Consider the following 15,885-nt stretch of genomic DNA (forward strand, 5'->3'; position numbering starts at 1 on the left):
CTCTACTAGGAAGGAAGGAAATCAATCAAGCAAAGGCATATGCAAATAATTACATGTTCAAAACGAGAAGTGAGACTTCATCTATAAATAATGCTGTATTTGACTATACCCTGGCTTGTATACAAACATGACAAAACAAGCGTTTGTCTAGAAGCATTTATTCATTTCAAATGAAGGTAAATGTTGAGCATGAAAAGAGGCGGTCACATGAGAAATTGATCATATAGGTGAGATGGAACAAGGCTATTTAATGCCTGAGACAGACAGGTTATGGATGTACGTTCTAGTACAATTTGTGTAATAAACCTCTGTAAATACTCTCCCCATCAGTTTGGGCCACTGACCCTCAAGACTAGATTTATGAGCCTGGGAAACAGATGGAGTATAATTTTGTCTGATTCCAGGCTAGAGATCTAAGTAATCAAGCATGTTTGTAAAAATTTACCACTAGAGGTCAGTATGCACTCTGGTATGGGGTCTGGTACCGTGCTCAATAATAAAATAAAACTACAGTAGCCACACATTAGATCACATATAATGTACATTTTCTTTAGGACTGTCATTCAAATATCACTTTTATTCATCTTATTCTTTGTTAGCTTGATTCACAATACTGTGCGTTATATACATTTTGATTTCTCAATGTTTTTCAAAATTCTGTTTGGCTTTAAAGTCTTTTCAATACAAACTATATAGATCATTCATGTGATACTAAAGGTTGTTAACCTCTGTGCAGCTGCATTGCAAAAGGTGAGCAAGTGAAAATAAATGACACAAAACAAATACACGCACACATACATTTAAGCTTTGAGCGAAGCAAAGACACTTTTCACCATTCCAAATATCAAACACTTTTCAAATAGATATTGTGCAAATTCTGTGTAATGTAAATATCCTCAATAATAAATCACACCAGCATTGGCGTAGACAGACTCAGAGACATACAGTAGCACGGCATGAATTAGTAAAAGCCAACGACAAAACAACAACAACAACAACAACAGCTGCTGCTGCTGCTGCTGCTCTCACAAGCTGTAGCTATAGAAATCCTTGGTTAGCATGCTGTAAACTTGCAAGAAATGTGACAGAGAGAGAGAGTCTGTCAGAGGCAGTTATCATGCATTTACATACAGTAATATGTTGGATGAGAGATCAGTCTCTCAGTTGTCATCATCAGTCATACACTTGTGCTAAGAGATCACTGACGCCACGTGTCATGAGCGCAAACACCTCACAGAAGCAGCGCACATGACGATAAAGCTCTTTTAAGGAAGTAAAAAAAAGCAGAGCTGGTCACAGCTGTAAGACTAGAGGATTAAAAAGAAAACAAACCTGTACAAAACCCTACCATTTCCCGACCCAATCGATATTTACGTGAAAACAGAACTCTCAAGATGGTGGGTTCAGTACATGCACACCCCCCCACACCTATGTGAAACACTGTAAATACAATCATTCCAAAATACATGGCTCATCGTAATCAGTAATGCACAGGGGAGGCTGGTGGAGGTACAAATCAGAGGACGGGCTCAATGTAATGCAGGGAACAGAATGACGAATGGTATCAAACACGTGAGCCTGTCCTCCTATTTCTACGTCCACCAGCCTCCCCTGGTAATGCAGCATGGTAGCGGATGGAAACATTTTGAACCTCATTAGAAAAGCTATGATGGCAGTCTAACTTATCTGAATCACTCTGGCCATACAGCTGGGACTTGTTTAATACTGGAAGACTTCCATTCTGTAGTTTAGTCTGCAGTTGACAAGTCCCTATCACTCCATGGATTTGTACAGAGCTGCTGGCCTGTCACATCGACTGTTGAAAGAATTGTAGTCTCTCTCCATGACAACCTAACAATGCCTTTTATTAGGGGGTTGGGAATTACAATTAAGGAGTATGGTGTCATAGGTCATAAGGGTTAAACAAGATGATAGACCTCGGGTTATTGGGTTAGGGGCATAGCTGTGGGTCATGGTAGATAGGAGGTTGAGATCATAGGGCTTGGTGTGTAAACTGATAAAGCAGAGGGGTTTGTATGGCACTTAAAGGGTCACAAGAGGGAGATGACAGCACTGCAATGTTGCCTTGTGCATCTGGGCTCCTCTGAATGGCACGTTACCAATCATGGCTCTCCTTAAGGGTTGCTGGTCTGGCTGTGGCTGAAGTCACCATTCCTCTCACCTGTACGCCCCTGACCTGGGTCATTGGGCATGTCATGCGCTGAGTCACTGGGAACATCATAGGCTGTGTCATTGGGCATGTCATGTGCTGAGTCACTGGGAACGTCATAGCTTGTGTCATTGGGCATGTCATACACCGTGTCATTGGACACGTCATGGGCCGTGTCTGTGACTGGTTCTTTCTGAGTGGTGGGTCCGGACGGGTTCAAAGCGGCTTTCTCTATTTGTCTGGCGTCCCCAGAGCGAGCATGGCACAGCAGGCAGAGCAGGCCGGAGCAGTCCCATAGCCCCTGGGTCATACTGGAGGAGAAGAGCTTCCTGCAGGGGTGACAGAACTGATAGAACACCAGCATGAAGAAAATGGCCATGGCGTAGGCCACTAACAGCTGCAACACCAGCAGCGGAGCACAGATGAACCTGTAGAAGTCTGTCTTGTAGACGTACCACAGCAGCAGGAGTGAGGCGTTCTCCACAAAGCGCAGCATGTAATAGACTGCCATGCGGTACCAGTTCTGGGACTTGTTGATCAGATCCGGATCACTGAGTTTGAGCTGCACGGCTGACCAGCAGAACATGTTGATGCCGGCGTAGAGGAAGGTGAGCAGGCAAAGGACGATGGTGGTTCCGACCCGGGTCAGGGTCTTCTCGATGTTCTCTGGGAATGGGGAGTGGCTCTGCCAGAACAGAACCCAGGGATAGAAGAAGAAGAGGAAGAAGTTGAGCAGAACCACAGGGAGGATCCAGATCTGCAGAACCGAGCTGAAGAGGACCAGGACTACGACCCGGGTAGCAATCTCGAAGCTCCGCCACAAGAAGATGCAGAGATAGGCGGAAGGGCGAACGTCCACCTCATAGTCGTCATATTTGATCTTGATGGCCAGGATGTTGCAGCGCAGGGCGCCATAGACGATGGACAGAAGAGAGATCACCATTAGGGTGCCTGAAACAGAGAAAGAAAGAGAGGATTATAATTTTAAATCCCCTTTATTGGGCCAAGACATAATGCAATTCTACAAACACCTAACCACTCAGGACATCATCACCATCCCTATTCCACAGACACCTGACCCCTGAGGACATGGAAGACATCATCATCATCCTCCCTGTTCCACAGACACCTAACCACTCAGGACAAAGATTACAAGGACAAGGTTACAAATTCAGCATCAGACCGCCAGCATCATTGACAGTACACAAAACATTTTCCAGGCCCTAGGTGCTCACCAACACAGCTACCAGGTTATCATTTGCATGAGAGAGAGAGAGAGAAGGGGAGGAGGGAGAGAGAGAGAGAGAAAGAGAGGCAAGAGGATATTGAATCAATTATTATTAATTATTATTATTTCCTGAGGAGGCCCATTGGTCCATTGGTGTGTGCAGGACTCTGCTGAACATGTTCTACCAGTCAGTGGTGGCCAGCGCAGTGCTGTATGCGGTGGTATGCTGGGGGGGCAGCATCAAGGAAGGTGACACCAAGAGGCTGAACAAGCTTATTAGGAAAGCTGGTTCTGTCCTCTGTGTCACCCTGGACACTGTGGAGGAGGTGGCCAATAGGAGGATGAGGACCAAACTCCTGGCCATCATGGACAATCCCTCCCATCCCCTACATGACACTGTGGCAGAGCAAAAAAGCTCCTTTAGCAACAGATTATTAGAACCACTTTGCACTAAAGAGCGCTATAGGAGATCTTTTCTACCTGCCGCAATAAGACTGTACAACTCCTCCTCCGGCTGGCTCAATCAGGGTGATTAGTCAGGCTGGGGGATGTTAAATCTTACTGGACTGTTCTTACTGTATATAATGTTTCAGATATCTTTTATTCTTATTCTATTGTCACTTTATTTTGTTGTTGTTGTTTGTGATGTGAGCTGCTGTAACGCCTTAATTTCCCCTCAGGGATCAATAAAGTACCTACCGATCTATCTATCAATAAACGACAAAAAATGTTCACCTGAGAAAGGGTCATCTCCTACATAAAGAACAGTCAATTTATTCAAGTTATCAAGGCCATAACAGATACAAACTCTTTTCTTCTGTCCTATAAGACTTGTACATGTCTCAATAACAGAAATAAAACAGGGAAGTGTTTGTAAGCAATGTGATTCAAATGTGGCTTAAGCTGTACTTACGCATATTCATGAGATAGACCCACTGACAGTATTTGACTGCTCTTGAAATTATTCCCTGATCATGCTTGAAAACATCAAGTGTGTTAGACAGACACATCAATTAGCAGATAAAACCCTTTATCATACTCAATATCAAAGAGAGAGAGTGACATTACATAACATCACTTTGACTCATGAAAACACCACCCGCTTATTTTCATCATGGCACTTAGCTAATCAGCCCACGCCACAGTGGAGCTGGGCTTTGGTGACTGTGGGAGAGAGCTTCCTCTCAAGGGAGAGACATGGAGGAAACTGTGTCCCAGTACAGAGGCCCTGTGGGAAGCAACCAGCAGAGATAACTCAGCTATGTTAATGCAGGGGCTGAAGAGGGTTCCTTGTAGTCCAGCTGGCTGGGGCTTCTTCTCTTCAGGTGCAGTCAGAGGGACGCATTGACCGATAGTATAAGACAGCTACACAAGAGCATGCTTGAATGTACGTACGTACACAGGTATGGATGGACACACGCGCACACACACACACACACACACACACACACACACACACACACACACACACACACACACACACACACACACACACACACACACACACACACACACACACACACACACACACACACACACACACACACTCTCTCTCCCCCTCACCTCTCCCGATGGACACTCCCTGTTGCAAGACACAGATGTAGAGTTGCAGAGTGAGCTGAGGGGCGGACCCCAAGAAGGCCTGGATGACGGAGGTGCGAGCGAAGGCGGCTCGGTGTGTGAACAGCTTCCCCTCTGCCTGCCCCACCTGCCGCTCCACCTCCTCAGACTGACCCGCCCGGGGCATCTTGCGCTTCCTCGTGATGCTGACATACGGCTCCTCCACACTGCCCACGCTGCCGTAGATACAGAACGCCTCCAGACACCTAGAGCAACAAGACAAACAGAGAAATAACATCCATCATCTCTCTATCACTCTACTTTCTCTTCATACAATATCTTACATACTCTGCATCTGCTGGTTGTGGGAGCAACACACACACACTCACGCACGCACGCACGCATGCACGCATGCACGCACGCACACACACACACAGAACACCTGACTATAGAACAATAACACTAGACACAACAAAGCACCCTCCTCATCAACAACATCATCACCCATATGCTGCCACCAACCACAGATATTACCTTGACTATAAACACTGTCTGGTTACCTAACACCTACCACCCACAACAACAGCAGCAAGACCATCTACAAGAACCTATACCATCCACACTTCAATGTGATTAGAGCTCAGTTAATGATAAACACTCAAGGCTTCTCAGTAGCAGTGGAGCCCAGTCATCTGCCAGTGGGGCACTAAAAAGACTAAAGGCCTGGGACTGGGCAGGCAGCCAGGCTGTATAACTCACTGTGTTGGGATGAAGCAGCTCTGGTCCACAGCTCCAATAAAGGCAAGGCAGGGAGCATTAAGCCAGCAGGGCAGTAAGAGACAGGCTGTTTATCAGGCTAAACCACATACCAGTGACATGCACAGTGGCAGTAGAGATGCATCAGTTGAATGTTCATGCTAATCCTATACTAATCCTACTAACTGTTACTGTACATACCTGCTAAATACAGTGGGAAAAGCACTTGTACTTCACATGTAATTGAAGATACAGTAGATCATCCAAGTAGACCTACCTACCTCAGGAATTTGGATTAGTCCCACATTTCCGGTCAGCCAAGTCCATTGAGTAAATGAGCGTGTGTGTGTGTGTGTGTGTGTGTGTGTGTGTGTGTGGTAACTAGAGACTGCAGACAGGGGATTGACACTGGAACATAATTAGTGCAACAGGGGAATGATCACATAGGCCTACATGTAACTGAGAGGAGCTGGAGCACCTAAGATTAGCGTGGATAATGGCTGAATTAATAAATAAACCAGGCTGAAGCAATGCTGGTGATTATGCAGAGAGGAGATACACCGAACGATCCCCAATACAGTATATATTTCTGGAATTCAACTTTTTGAAATGAGCCCTAGGCAGCAGAATTTGATATGGTTGTTTATAGGCTTTTGTTTGTGGCATGATAACGTGGCTTCATGACAGGAGAGCTGCCGCCTATATGCTGTTTATTTTCAGGAAGGGCCTCTCTGCTTCAGTAACGACAGACATCCACCCTCTGGTTGTGTTGTCTCAGATAAGAACCTTGCAGCAGCAACACGTGCTATTCTTAGACCCTGTGTAGTGCAATGGAGAGCTGTTGGCAGACATACTTTTAGATCAATCATTCAATTTTACACTCAAGGGAGGCAGGCCATACCCAGAGGTCATTACTGGGGCATGAACACTCTTCCAGCTTCAAGTGCTGTGACATCACATATCCATCTGTTTGACTGGTGCACACAACACAACAACCCCAGTAAGAGTGTAAGAGAGAGTGTTGTCTGTTTAACAAAGCCATATATAGTTTGTACTGTTAGCTCTCGGCTTGCACACTTTGAAACTAAACATCAACTCAACAGGGGGTCAGGGGTATCTCTCTCTGGCTTGCTTCGTGAGGATTCTCATTTAAGAGGATTCTCATTTTTGCATATACCATAGCTGTGGGCTACAGGGTTCCATTGTGTGTGTGTGTGTGTGTGTGTGCCAATATGATGTGTGTATATAAGTGGCCAAGGGTGCTTTGGTTTGCCTATAATTCTGTAGCTGTGCATTCCGTGATATGCCTGTGTATTTAACAGAAAAGGCTATGGTCTGTGGGGCTCTCTAGGGATGGGATTAGGCTACGATTCCTGCAGATGGCCAGGCCAGTACTTGGTTTACTCAGGGCAGGAACAGGCCTATAATGGTTTATACTGGGTTTACACCAGGCTATTCTAACATTACTCAGGACTATACCACATGCATCCAGTATAATATATATGCTACATAGGCCTCACCACCATAAACAGTTGGACTAAAGGTTACTGTCAGAATGTAGCTTTAAATTAATAGACCAAATACCAAATGAGCTGATGGCTATGGGTATTATAGGCTTACTACCAATTCAAGAGGATTATTGGACTGCTGAACTGCATCAACATGGTCAATTTACACATGTAAACAAAACAAACAAGATGCTTCCATGTGGATTACTGTTCTCATAACACAAGCAAAGGAAGCCTTCTTTTCTGTTAGAATATGATGTGTTGATGTGTGTTGTTTAAGGTATTTAAATACAGTTACGATGACGACTGAGCAGGGTTTTAAATCAAGGCTTCTCTACCCGACACGGTTGGTGTGTTTGTCATGCCGCGCTGCCGCAGTGTGTGGAGGCGTATTCCATCAAACACTATCGATGGTAGTATTGACACGCTCTGCGTTTATTTCCACCCTAAATTGACAGGCATACAGCGCTCAACGTATGTGGCCAGTGGCCAACAACAAAGGCAGTACTGACAAGATACGCGCGACACGCTTATCATCAAACAGTCTGCAAGCTGTTTATGCCGAAACACAAAGCATTTACCCGACATTCACTTAATGGTACACCACTGAATCTCACATTGTGACTATCATTTAAACCTCGTTTTGATTAAGGTTCTAATAAAGAGCTCCCTTTCAGGGCGAGATAACGATCAATCCTCGCAGGACTAATATCAGCTGTGGTGGTGGTGGGCCATCTCCAACTCCACGCTGTTGCTAGCGGGGATTTCGTTTGGTGTTTAGGACGCACAGATACAGAGACGGACACTCAGTAGGATATAGCCCACCAACCTCACAATGGGTCCAAGTTGTAGAATGTGCAGCAGAAGCACGAGCGGCCGATCCCTGCTGAGGTCCCGGTGGATGAATGTGAGAGTCAATTGCACGAGCACCGACGGCACAAGCGTGAAGAGAAGTGTGAGCCCCTGCCAGATCTGGTCGCCGTCTGAGCGGTATGTCGAGCTGAGGTAGAGGGCTGCCGTGGTCTCAGCCGTGAACAGAGACACCGACACAAATATGGAGCTAGGGAGTCGCATCCTCACTCACTCAGCCATTGCAGACGCGGCTCCTTTCCCTCAAGCTCCACTCGTTTATACCATCGTAGGACCGACTCCGAGGCGGAGATGCTCTCCGGTCGGGTGCTTGCTGCTGTTGCGCGATGGGCGCACGTATTCATGCATTTGACAGGTTGTTTTCTTATTCCATGTTGTTGTCCTGGAGATAATCTCTAGGTGGCGCAGTGAGCACATCGTGCGCTTCTACACGGAGAGAACGAGGCTAATAAACCCATGTAAATCTATAAATGAAACACTCCCCGCTCCAGATTGTCAGACCCCTCAATCCCTTCGCCGCTCTTAAAGGGGTAATCTGGAATTGGTACATAATTGGTTTTACTTTTAAATTACTACCATTCTAAAATTCAATCCTCTGCCTCTGATCCAAGGAAACTGTTCTCCACATTTTCCACAATCCTCAACCCACCTCCTCCCCCTCCTCCCTCCTCCCTGTCTGCAGGTGACTTTGTCACCTACTTTGAATAGAAGGTTGAAAGCAGCTCTTTCTCTCTACCTCTCGCCAACACTGCTACCACTCCTCTGAAACGCACTGTGCGACACTCGGTTTCTGGTTTATCAGCCCCCCCCCCCTCCATGATATTCTAAAACTGGTCACATCCAAGCCTGCAACCACCTGCCCTCTCGATCCTATCCCCTCCCACTTTCTCCAATACATTTCCAAAGACCTCCTTCCATTCCTTACCACCATAATAAATTCCTCTCTATCCACAGGATCTGTCCCAGCTGCCTTTAAGACAGCCAGAGTCAAGCCTCTTCTCAAGAAACCAACTCTTGACCTGTCTGCTGTCCATAACTACAGACCAGTGTCCCTTCTCTCCTTCTTATCTAAAACCATTGAACGTGCTGTCTCTAACCAACTGTCTCACTATCTCCTTCAGGACAACCTCCTTGACCCTCACCAATCCGGCTTTAATGCTGGGCACTCTACTGAGACTGCTCTCCTTGCTGTCACGGAGGCCCTCCACTCTGCCCGAGCTTCCTCCCTCTCCTCTGTTCTCATTCTTCTGGACCTGTCTGCTGCATTCGACACAGTAAACCACCTGATCCTTCTCTCCACCCTCTCAGAACTGGGCATCTCTGGCTCTGCACTCTCCTGGTTTGCATCCTACCTGGCCGATCGCTCTTACCAGGTGACCACTGGGGTCCCCCAGGGCTCCGTTCTAGGGCCCTTACTGTTCTCCCTCTATACCAAATCTCTTTGCTTGGTAATTTCCCCACATGGTTTTTCCTGCCACTGCTACGCAGATGACACTCAACTCTTTCTCTCTTTCCCCCTATCTGACTCACAGGTGGCAATACATGTCTCTGCGTGTCTTGCAGACATTTCCGCTTGGATGTCAGCCCGCCACCTCAAGCTCAACCTTAACAAGACTGAGCTGCTCTTCCTCCCTGGGAAAGCCTGCCCTCTTCAAGACTTCTCCATCATGGTAAAGAATTCTACTGTGACCTCTTCCCAGACAACCAAGAATTTTGGGGTGGTCCTTGACAACCACTTATCCTGTGCGGTGAAAATCACAGCAACAGCAGGCTCCTGTAGATTCTTCCTCTACAACATCACAAGGATACGTCCATTCCTCACGAGAGAAGCAGCACAACTCTTGGTCCAGACACTTGTGATCTCCCGCCTTGACTACTGCAACGCACTCTTGGCCGGGCTCCCCGCCTCCGCCACCAGACCTCTGCAGCTCATCCAGAATGCTGCCGCCCGTCTGGTGTTCAATCTCCCCAAATTCTCCCATGTCACCCTCCTCCTTCACACCCTTCACTGGCTCCTGGTAGCAGCTCGCATCAGATTCAAGACCCTGGTGCTTGCCTACCGGGCAGCAAAGGGAACAGCCCCTTCCTACTTGCAAGCAATGGTCACCCCTGAAACCCCTGCCCAATCACTCCGCTCTTTCACCTCAGCTGGCCGCCTGGCACCGCCGCCTCTACATGGATCCAGCAGTCGCGCTATTCGGTCACGGCTTTTCACTGTCCTGGTGCCCTGCTGGTGGAACAGGCTTCCCACTGTTGTCAGGACTGCAGAGTTACTACCTATCTTTCGCCGTAGACTGAAGAACCATCTTTCCCTCCTAAAGACCTCTTCATCCCCACTACCCACCTGTACAGTTTCTCTACTGTAAATAAAAAAAATATTTAAAAAAGTAATTTTTTAAATATTCCTTCTTCTAGCATTGTGACTGCCAATGGTCCCTGGTCCTAGCATAGATTTGTTTTTCGTATGATGACTGATGTATAGATGATTCACTTACTTAGACAAATGTACTTGTTGTAATAGAGGTGGTGGACCTGTATTGATGTTGTTTTTTTGCACACATTTAGAGCCATCTCCTAAGTGTAAAGATACAGACTCAAAAGTCAGTGGTTTGACATTTATTAGTCAACATTGAGCTGGTGAAGTGGTTGAAAGTAATTTTAAGGCAATCATGTTGCGTGGGAAAAGGCTTTTAAACCTAATGAGGATCTGCCCCCTGTTAATGAAATGGTCCTGGTATGAGAAAGAGACAGAGATAATTTTCTTGGCTTGGTGCCCAGCTACTGTAGCTGACTACAGTGTGTGTGTGTGTGTGTGTGTGTGTGTGTGTGTGTGTGTGTGTGTGTGTGTGTGTGTGTGTGTGTGTTCTGAGAGTAGAATGTAAGCAGAACACAGACCTATTCTGGGTGATAAAGTGTGTCCATTTTCCTCACTATAAGACATGCACAATACAAATGCCACAATGTTCCATAAGAGTCACATCAACACTAGAAAATGAAGCACTTCAGCCACGACATTATAAACACAATCAGTGACCACACAATCTACTTTTTACACAAAGACACAGGAGAGCGGGGAACTCGTTACTGAAACACTGGTCACTGAGCTGGAGCCCGTCCTAAACACTTCTGTAAACAGGAAGTCAGCAAACCTGTGAGAAGGACAGAAGAGACGTGGATGAGAAAAGAGGAAACATCAGCGAAGGTTGAGAGGATATGAGTGAGGAATTGAGATAAGGGGCCGAGGGTAACAATAGGAAGTGGAGATTGGGGGTGGGGTGGGGGGGACAGAAAAACACACACTGAAGAATACCGACTCAGACCTCTGGCTGCAGTAGATGTATTTGGAGCTGGTCCGGTCCGGTCCGGTCCAAAGAAGGGTTATTTAAGGTCTAAAGAAGGGTCCCTTTTTAGACCCTTCTGACACACCAGCTCATCACTGTGGATGCATGTATCCAGGTACTGGGGCTTCTTATTGGTCAGATATCAGCGCGCAGGGTAGTGTTTTTTCTTTATCGCCATAGCCAGGCTTGTAGCCTGAACTAAAAAAGACATACCAGTAGATGGCGGTATAGACACACGCAACATATGAACACGGTGTTGCTAATCATACGCCATATCATGCCTACATTTTGTCCAACACCCTCCATCTAGCCACATCAATATGTAGTAGACTTGTAAGCGAGTTGACCTTCGAGTTAAGTTTTTAATTTAGGCCCTTAAAAACTGTGTTTCAGATTTGGTAGGCCTATATTACAACCTTATTTGATAGTTGAATGCTTTATGCAAAAATTATAATGTCCATCAAATATGGAATATTTTAAGGTGTTCTATAGATCAAAGCCTAATTTGACAAGGCCCTTTCTTCAGTTGGCTTCTTCGATAGGCCACTCCCGCTATTCCGTCTGCTGTCCCGGGTCCTGAAAGCCAGTAGGCTATGGTGGATAGGATCGGCTGCTCTCCACGGGAACTGATATCCAGTGCTACGAGCGACAGCGCAAAGATCATTAATTGCAAGAAATTCCACAAGTGTTATTGCAAAAGGTAAACCTACCTGTTAAAACAAAAATAATTGAATGAATATAGTCCTGAATTACCGGTTACAACTTTGACTTTCCGAACATTTGATGTTTGACGGTCATGACTTTGTGATATATGCGCTTTCATCATTAATTTCGACTTTCATTCAGATGTCTCTCTGCATGGGCTGTAAACCAGTACCACAAGTTTGAAGGAGTTAATCGCAAGTGTAATTTTCCTCAACTCACCTGAGGGGAGCATTGGTCGCCAGGCAATCTGACATGTGATTTAAATTGTGAACTATTTTGTTTAATCTTCAGTGGAGACAGCAGAGACAGGGAGAAAGGCGGTGAATGTCACATGAGATTGAACAGGGAAATAAAAGGTTATCTCCCTCTGTGAAAGCAGCGCCATCTCCCATTCTTATTAATCAATGTCGTGACCTTACAATACTTAAATATGATCTGTTATTCATCAGATATCCCAGGAAACCTTTTGAAAAGGTTTCACACCGGTATTGAAAACAATGTTGTTTACATTGTAACCCACATGGTGTCCACCTGAAGCTGTATTCATTGTCCACCAATTAAACACAGTCAACTTTGCTGCACAACCACAGATAAATAGGTCACATCACATCAAGGATTCATAGTCGTTTTCATATTGGACGGATGTTCTGTAACAGTAACTGCTAAGGACATTGCTGCTATTTTTAACCAGAATTTGAGTCCACACACTGGGCATCCTGAGAAGGTGTGAAGGGAAAAATTGAGGTGCATCAGCTGCGAATTATCCACCTCTTTTCATCAGGTGTACAAAGGACAATGCCCAGTGTGCACACTTAGAGATCTCTTGATCACGACTAAAGGGTTACCATGCATCATCTAATCAGTAGAGAACACTCCCCATAGAGCACATAAATGTGTCATTTAATTGATGGAAGTCAGTCTTCTTGTGTCACAGTTTCTCATTGTGGAGCCCAGAGTTTGTGGAGCAGTGAAGTGATTAGATCTGTCATTTCTTACAGCTTACGTTTTACTTACCTTTTCACTTCCCACCCTAAAAATATCAAGCCACAATCACCAGCAACAACACTGTATCCGCTATCTAACAGAACAGAAGTTAGTGTAGGTGTTTCCTGTTACACTATTTACCTATAGTCTTTTACAATATGAATGTTCTATTTGTATTTCTGAGCAATATAGCAGGTCATGTCAGAACAATGCCTACATGAGACATAAATATGGGGCCAAAAAAGGGCAGAGAAGGTTATCAACTCCTCAGAAGAATGTTATGACCTTTTCGAGCTTCTTTTGAAACTCTCCTTGTCCGTTTCTAAGATAAACTGAAAATCAAAGCAATTTTGGATGATGATACCTCAACGTGATGAAGGCTGAGAACAGCATTCTGTAAGAATCTCCATTGAGGGGAGTCAGGGGGACAGATACATAAGGAGCAGGAGAGGCTAGTGGAGGTAGAAATCTGAGGATGGGCTCATTGTAATGCATGGAACAGAATGAGGAATGGTATCAGAACATTCTGATATACCTCCACCAGCCTCCCTTGAGTTGGGCCATGGACTATAATTATGAAACCACCTACCTCTTGTTCCTCTAATGATTATAATACAAAAAATAATAGTAGAAAGTCTCATAAAATGTCTCTGTAGCCTTGGGATTATGGTGCTCAATGAAAAGCAAATACCCCCATCAACAGGTTTTAGGGACAAACTGAATTCTGATCCAGAGGCAGACAACTGAGGCAATGTGTAACATTTCCTAAGAGATTGGACATGGAATTCAATACATACACAGATGTAATTATTTCTATAGAGTAGTTTGGATTGAAAATATCATACAGCGATACATGATCTGTAAAAAACCTCATGATGAAGTTCTGCTACAACAAACGTAGATGTGTCTTGAATGTGAAACACAAGTCACCAGATGTAACTCTCAATGTTATATGAAATGATCTCATCTCAACATTCTCAGAACAGGAGGCCAGAGGAAGAATTCTGAATCTTTGGCTAGTCAGACGCAACCTTGTCCACCTTCCACTCCAGATGCAATGTGAAGCACAAAAGTTCGGTTTTATTGACAATTTTAATATTATGGGAGCGCTCTGCCTTTTTTAAACAGGATGGTCTGCACCCGAACCGAACGGGTTCACGTCTGCTCTCCACCAACATTTTCCATGGCATCCTCATTAGCTCTCGTGCATGACTGCTACCCGCTGCGTCCACTAGCAGCTCTTCTGACTTGCACACTGCGCTGCCTATCAGTACCATCATTACCTACCGTGATAACAGCTTAGAGGGGTTCTCGCTCGCTGTCCAGACCAATTAGATCGAATTTAGATAATCTATTCGCATTTGAAAAAGGACTGACTTCTGAGCTAATTCCCTGTCCTAGACGACTCAGTTTTGCACTTTTTAATGTGAGATCACTTCAACCAAAGACACACTTAGTTAATGACCTGACTGTTGATTATGGACTTGACTTTATATTTTTGACTGAAACATGGCTTGGGTCAGATGTGGGGATTGCTCTTGTTGAGAGGCTTCTCCTCCAGGTTATAGCTCTTCCCAGGCCACAAGGCAAAACAGGAGAGGAGGTGGATTGGTAAGTATCCATGTGGATCGCCCAAACTGTAAACAAACCGATCTTGGTAATTTGTCTTCATTTGAATACCTTGGTCTGTCCTTTAAATGTGATACGCACGCCCTTATTGTGATAATATATCGTCCACCGAAGCAGTGTGCAGCTTTTCTCCCAGAAATTGCAGATCTACTGTCTGTCATTTCAACTGACTATGACAAGGCTCTCCTAGTCGGCGATTTCAATTTACACGTAGAAGATATCTCAGACTCTAGGCTATGCACTTTCTAAATCTATTACACTCACTTGATTTTATTCAGTACATTGCTGGACCAACTCACAACAAAGGTCATACTAAAGAGCATTTCTGTCTCATGTATTCTAGATCTAGCTGTGTCAGATTACTGTATCTTTACTGTATCTTTTTCATTATAATGCTCCCTATAGAACATGAAAGTGAGAAACACTGTTAAGAAAAGACTCCTAAATACCCCTGCAATTAACAAGTTCAGAGAGTTAGTTACTTCTATCCCTCACCAGCCTGGTCTGTATTCTGATCCTGACAACTTGGTGAACAACTTTAACAATCGTCTGAGAGCCACCCTCGACGATGTAGCCCCTCTAAAGATTAGTAAGGTGACAGTGAAGAGCACCAGCACCAGTTCCAGCACAAGCTCTGGCCAACAGCTCTAACACCAGCACCAGCACAAGGACCAGGAGAGGAGAAACACCCTGCCCCAACAGGGAAGTTCACTTACACACATGTAACTGCCTCACTAACCCCTTGCCTACCCGCCAGAGCAGCACACACACTCCACGACCCAACCCATCGACTCCAGAACAAGCCCCAGTCCCAGCCAGCATCACCAGCACCAGCCAAGGACCCTGTGACGATCAACACTTCCTTTCTACAGGGAAGTATCCTGCACCTTTCTACACCTTCCCTACACAAGTTCCCTAAACCCCGCCCACCCACCCCTCTCCCACTATCCTACCTTTGCAGATCACCAACACACCAGCCACAGCCCAGGTTGTTTCCAGACCTAGCACCTAACCCCATCTCCCAGCCACAGGATACAGTTCCAGCACCAACCCCAGGTTCCAGTGTGTTTCCAGGTTGCAGCTGGACAGTGTTGGCATCTGCGTGGTCCCCGCCCCCAGGGCAGCACTGACTGA

The 15,885-nt window shown here is 45.5% G+C and overlaps 1 protein-coding gene across 1 annotated transcript; it reads right to left on the minus strand.

The window, feature by feature from the left end:
• Positions 1-181: 181 nt before the first annotated feature.
• Positions 182-8,400, minus strand: xk (X-linked Kx blood group (McLeod syndrome)). The gene is made up of 3 exons (XM_083681313.1): positions 8,052-8,400; positions 4,962-5,224; positions 182-3,121 (listed from the first exon to the last, which is right to left on the minus strand). Exons 1-3 carry the CDS (start codon positions 8,294-8,296, stop codon positions 2,136-2,138), a joined length of 1,494 nt encoding a protein of 497 aa, XP_083537439.1. The 5' UTR covers positions 8,297-8,400; the 3' UTR covers positions 182-2,135.
• Positions 8,401-15,885: the final 7,485 nt, after the last annotated feature.

The sequence above is a fragment of the Argentina silus genome, assembly GCF_951799395.1.
Source record: "Argentina silus genome assembly, chromosome: 12".
In the NCBI taxonomy this organism is placed as follows: domain Eukaryota; kingdom Metazoa; phylum Chordata; class Actinopteri; order Argentiniformes; family Argentinidae; genus Argentina; species Argentina silus.